Here is a 6457-nt window from a genome sequence, read left to right on the forward strand (position 1 = left end):
TGATACTTGCTATGTGCCAGGCACTGTACATACGCACCTGAGTAGGTACAATTTAGTCAGGATGGACACATACCATGTCCCACGTGGGGCTCACAGTCTTAACCCCCATTTTACAAATGAGGCAACAAGGCAGAGAGAAGTTAAGTGCCTTGTCCAAGATCACAAAGCAGACAAAGTGCAGAGCAGGATTAGAACCCAGGTCGTCCTAACACCCAGGTCCGTGCTCTAGCCACAAGGCCAGGCTACTCCATAGCCATGCAATCCAATCAATGAATCCTTCACAATGTTGCTAAAACCCACCCTTTCCACTCCATCTTTACTGTTACTACATTAATCCAAGCACTTCTCCTATCCCATCTTGATTACTACATCAGTCTCCTCACTCACCTCCTTTGCTCCTGTTTCTCCCCATTCCAGTCCATCCTTGACTCTCCTGCCCAGATCATGTATCTACAAAAATGCCCAATCCAGGATTCTCCTCTCCTCCAGAACCCCCAGTGGTTGCCCATGCAGCTCTACATCAAACAGAAGATCTTTACCATAGGCTTAAAAACACTCAATCAATCACTTTACCCCCCTCCTACATCACACCACTACTCTTCTATTAATAATAATAATAATAATAATAATGTTGGTATTTGTTAAGTGCTTACTATGTGCAAAGCACTGTTCTAAGCGCTGGGGTACATACAAGGTAATCAGGTTGTCCCACGTGGGGCTCACAGTCTTCATCAAGCAGCGTGGCTCAGTGGAAAGAGCACGGGCTTTGGAGTCAGAGGTCATGGGTTCGAATCCCGGCTCCGCCACATGTCTGCTGTGTGACCTTGGGCAAGTCACTTAACTTCTCTGAGCCTCAGTTACCTCATCTGTAAAATGGGGATTAAGACTGTGAGCGCCACGTGGGACAACCTGATCACTTTGTACCCCCCCAGCGCTTAGAACAGAGCTTTGCACATAGTAAGTGCTTAACAAATGCCAACATTATTATTATTATTATTATTATTATTATTATTATTATTATTGTTATTCATCCCCATTTTACAGATGAGGGAACTGAGGCCCAGAGAAGTTAAGTAACTTGCCCAAAGTCACACAGCTGATAAGTGGTGAAGCCGGGATTTGAACCCACAACCTCTGACTCCAAAGCCCAGACTCTTTCCACTGAACCACGCTGCTTCCCCTATTTCCCCTAATAGGTTCTATTACAACCCAACCTGCACATTCTGCTCCTCTAATGCCAAGCTACTCACTATACCTCCATCTTCCCCTTTTCACTACTGATTTCTCGCCCATGACCTGCTGCTGGCCTGCAATGCCCTCCCTCTTCATCTCCAACAGACATTTAATCTCCCCAGCTTCAATCCTGATGGAAGGCATATCTCTTTGAAAAGATCTTCCCTGGCTAAACCCTCATTTCCTTTTCTCCCACTCTCTTCTGAATTGTCTTGACTCGCTCCCTTTATTCATCCCCACCCAGCCCCACAGTACTTATGTACATGTCTGTAATGTATTCATTTATATGAATGTCTGTCTCCCCCTCTAGACTGTAACCTCATTGTGAGAAGGGAATGCGTTCGTTATATTGTATCTTCCAAAACATGCAGTACAGTGTTCTGCACACTGTAAGGGCTCAATAAATACGATTGACTGATGGACTGAAAATAAACCAATCATATTTAAATAATAATGATGATGATGGTATTTGTTAAGTGCTTACTATGTGCCAGGCATTGTTCTAAGCACTGGGGTAGATACAAGGTAATCAGGTTGGACACAGTTCCTGTCCCACATGGGGCTCACAGTCTTAATCCCCAGAGCTTAGAACAGTGCTTTGCATATAGTAAGCCCTTAATAAATGCCATTATTATTATTATTATTATTATTATTATTATTATTATTATTAATCCCATTTTACAGATGAGGTAACTAAGGCCCAGAGAAGTGAAGTGACTTGTCCAAGGTCACACAACAGACAAGTGACTGTCCGCTCATCCTCTATCCACTATGCAATTCTGCCTGTCTATTTATTGAGCACTTACCATGTGCAAATCTCTGCACTAAGCGTTTGAGAGAAAAAAAATACAACAGGAGTTAATAGACATGTTCCCTGCTCACAAGGAGCTTATATACTAGAGGAGGAGTCATTACAGTCCAGGAAGGGAAACTCCCCAAATCATCTAGCTTTCCTGCTGAGCTGCAGAGGAGCTTAATGGCCTAGTGCTTTTCTCAATCGTATTTATTGAGCGCTTACTTTGTGTAGAGCACTGTACTAAGCGCTTGGGAAGTACAAGCTGGCACTCCCACAGTGGAAAAAAAGAGCCTCTTCTGTCCCTGGAGGCTTTCATAGGTGCTCTACCATTTGCTGACTCTTGGTTACTTGGATCTGCTCTGAACAGTTCCACCCCACCCGGATCACTTTATCAAAATTCAATCAGATTATGTGATTGCTTCAACGCCCCTGATCCCTGGGTCTCAAAGTTCTAACATAACTACGCACACTTGCTTATAGCTAATATTGTACTCTTCTTTAATACTCTCCCAGGTGCTTGGTACAGTACTTTGAACTTCCTAGGTGCTCAATAAATACCACTGATTTATTGTAATAATCTCAAGACCCTTCTCTCACCCCACATTTGAAGGGTGTGAGGTCTGCGCTGTAGGATGGCTTGAAATATAGAGAAAATTGGGATCAAATGGTAATTGAAATTTTATTCAGTTATTTTGACAAACTTTCTGGAGATTCTAATGAGTTAACCAGAGGAAAAGAGATTGAGAATAATAGAATTGGTGAAGAGAGAAGAGAGAGCAGGGGTCATATTCATTCATTCAATCGTATTTATTGAGCACTTACTGTGTGCAGAGCATTGTACTAAGCACTTGGTCATATCTATCTACTCTATTGTACTTTCCCAAGTATTTAAAACAGTGCTCAGTACACAGTAAATGCTGAAGACATACAGTTGATTGATTGATTGATTGATTGATGAATATCCACAGAGTGGAAGGATAGAAAAATCTGCACTGAGCACCTCCCCAGGCCCCTTAGGACTATACAGGACAAGAGAGTTAAGAGAAAGATGATAATGCACAAAGTGAAACTCTGATAGGCAAACTCAAGAGAATTCAAGATCTGCCTCACTGACCAATGCACCTGAGATTTATTGCAAAATTCAAGAATGAACTCAGGGAACTTTGTGAGAAAACGAGGTACTCCTAACTAAAGGGTGATAAACATCTGCTCTGATTCATTTTTCTACTCCATAACGTAGAAATAGCAATAACTATCCCCTACCTCTTGTTTTTCTTATTACACTTAATCCCAAGATAATGAGAATACTTTAATGATTCTCTATGGTTTCCAGGATAAAAAAATAATGATAAAATTATCAAGGGATTCGGTCTCCGAATGCCACCTAGAATGGTATAAATATCGCAAGTTAATTTTCAAGGACTTTCTCAGAATCCATAAAAACAATACCTTCATGATTGGGTAACATTTTCCTTTCCATTTGGTCATCTCAGACTTCCTCTTCCATGGTGGTCATAGGAATGGTTAGATTGCCTGTGACTAGGATTAGGGGTGCAAGATTCATTGGCTTGTGGTTTAGATACTCCCAGGTGTGATGTGTATTTGGTCTAAATGAAGTTTGGGACCTTTTTTCTTCTGAAAAATATGAAATTAATTAAACCCCTTTCAATCCAATTCTGACAATTGTCACTGAAAATAATCTGATGCTTTCCACCTGTGCAGGGAGAGGAGACTCAGGTCTCTTAGGTTACTTTGACAAGTATCCAGAGGAGATTATACGTTCCAGATATATATTTATCAGGATTTCTGTTATGGATTTCACTTTTGGTTGGAGAAAATGAAGAATGTTATTTCCTTTATGAATTAATTGTTGGTGCATATGTATGTTCTTATGAGCTCTGGTCTCATACAAACATTTGAGACTTCATTTACCAGTATTCCTCATGCTCTATCTAGGATTTCTATGTTTTAGTATTGGTGCACCAGTGCTTCTCTTACTGCTTTTTGCTTATTCAGTGCTATAACCAGTGGATTCACCATCAATTATTTGGAAGTCTCAAGACTGAGATTCATTTGTTTTTCCTGATGGGAGGCTCCATCAAAGACTCAGTCATCAGTTTATCAAAGATGGAGGAAATAGGGCAAACAGAGGTAAGGGTAGGTGAGAATAGGATGGAAAATTCAAGGAAAAAAGGAATTTGTATTTCAAAGATAAGTTTAAAAAAATGCATTTCATTTCAAATAGTTTCCTGAATTTCAAACAGGACATAATCTTCAGCATTTCAGGGATCTTGATTTAGGATACTTTATTTCCACTCAGTTGCCTCTGTTGATCTACTTTGAAAAACCTACCTCCAAACTTTCCTAAGCCAAAAAACCCCACTGTATTTCTAGCACAGTTAGTCGATTAAACATAAAGTGGAATCTGAGGCCAGAGTGTAAGAATGGTAAGGGTTTTGGATCATAAGGGCTTGATTCTTTAGCATGTTTCCATCAACTGAGAGGGATTGTTTCAGTTTCTCAGCTTTGTTTTGGTTTTTTAATCATTCTAGTGACTCCTTATTGCTAAGACTTGTTCCACCTTCAGTTCTATTTTAGCAGATGACCCTTTTGAATGTAATGGCAAAGAAGAATAGCTCCCATGATCTTTCTGTTAAGATTCACTGAAGACAGGGAGCTACAGGTCATTTTTGTGCTTTTTCTGATGATCTATATTGCTACTGTGGTGGGGAACCTGGTTATTATACTCTTAGTCATTTTAACTCTGGTTATCTCACCTCTTCTTAATAGTTGATGCCATTGCTGCCAGTCTGGAAGGACAACAACTCCACTCTCCACGCACAGCAGATGAAAGGCAAGACTCTAATGGCAGTTGGAAATGGCACTTTGGTAACAGAATTTATTCTCTTTGGATTCACTGATGACAAAAACTTACAAGCCATCCTTTTTGGACTCTTTCTAGTGATCTACATGACCACCTTGATGGGCAATCTTGGCATAATTATGTTAATTCGGGCCAGCACCCAATTACACACCCCTATGTACTATTTCCTCAGCCACTTGTCTCTCTCCGACATATGCTATTCATCTTCGGTCACTCCAAAAATGCTGGACAACCTCCTGCAGGAGAAGGGAACCATTTCTTTTGGGGGTTGTGCTGTTCAGTTTGCTGTGACTGTAACCTTTGGCACCAACGAGTGCTTCTTACTAGCAGCGATGGCTTTCGATCGCTACTCTGCCAGCTGCAGACCTCTGCTCTACCCGCTCATCATGTCCAATAAGGTGCGTTTCCAGCTGGTCGTGGCTTCCTATGTAGGCAGCTGTGTCAACGCCATGATTTTTGAAAGTTCCGTGTTTAGTTTGTCCTTCTGTGGGCCAAATGAAATCAATCACTTCTCATGTGATTTGCCTCCTTTGCTGGAGCTCGCCTGTTCTGACCCCCGAGTGGCTCAAATCTTGAATTCTGTCATTTCAATTCTCATCATTTTGGTCACGATTCTCATCATAGCCATCTCCTATCTGTGTATCCTCTCTGCAATTCTGAGAAACCCCTCCACTGAGGGGAGACACAAGGCTTTCTCCACCTGCGTCTCTCATCTGACCGCCGTCATGCTGTTCTATGGGACAGCGATGTTTATTTATACACAGCCAAACTCCAGATACTCAATGGGTCAGAAGAAAGTGGTGTCTGTGTTCTACATGGTGGTGATCCCCATGTTGAACCCTCTGATTTACAGCCTGAGGAACAAGGATGTGAAGGAAGCTCTTAGAAGAAAATTGGTTCTTAAAAGGTGTCCTGGACTGAGGCAATGAACAAGAAGCTTTTTTGATCCTCACACAATTAAGGGAACTGAGGTTAGCTGTGGTACCCTAAAGCTTTAAAATCAATAATGCAGAAGATTCTTCCCTTTGTGTGTGGAACAGTTAGGTATAAATAATTCTTTCCAGGTTAGAAGGATAGGACCTTCTCTTTAGCCCTTTCAGAATCTCCCTTGATGTTGGGTCTGGTCTGAGATTACTGCTGCTGCTGCTTTCACTGACAAGCAAGCCAGCCAGGTGTGTGGGCAGGGGATGTATTTACCAACTCTTTGTATTATCTTCCCAAGCGTTTAGTAAGTGCTTAGTAAATTCCATTGATTGAATAGCATCATATAATCAGGGCTTCATTTGTTCTGCCCACAGTAAGCACTCATAAATACAATTAATTGATTGATTGATTCCGAGGCTCAGCTCTGGGAGATCCAGAGAGCAAATTGATCAACAAAGTGATTCAAGCAATCTCATAACCCTTAAAGAAGCTTAGCTTGCTGTTACAGTGCTCTGCACACAGTAAGCGCTCAATAAATACGATTGAATGAACGAATGAATTATTTGGAAGCAGCCTGGCCTAATGGGTGGGCCTGGGGGCCAGAGAATCTGGCTTTTAAT

At 41.4% G+C, this 6457-nt stretch overlaps 1 protein-coding gene across 1 annotated transcript; it reads left to right on the forward strand.

Annotated features, from left to right (window-relative positions):
* Positions 1–4825: 4825 nt before the first annotated feature.
* LOC119944051 (olfactory receptor 502-like) lies at positions 4826–5842 on the forward strand. The gene has a single exon (XM_038765277.1). The coding sequence runs from the start codon at positions 4877–4879 to the stop codon at positions 5840–5842; it is 966 nt and encodes a 321-aa protein (XP_038621205.1). The 5' UTR covers positions 4826–4876.
* Positions 5843–6457: the final 615 nt, after the last annotated feature.

The sequence above is a fragment of the Tachyglossus aculeatus genome, chromosome 22, assembly GCF_015852505.1.
Source record: "Tachyglossus aculeatus isolate mTacAcu1 chromosome 22, mTacAcu1.pri, whole genome shotgun sequence".
Lineage (NCBI taxonomy): Eukaryota > Metazoa > Chordata > Mammalia > Monotremata > Tachyglossidae > Tachyglossus > Tachyglossus aculeatus.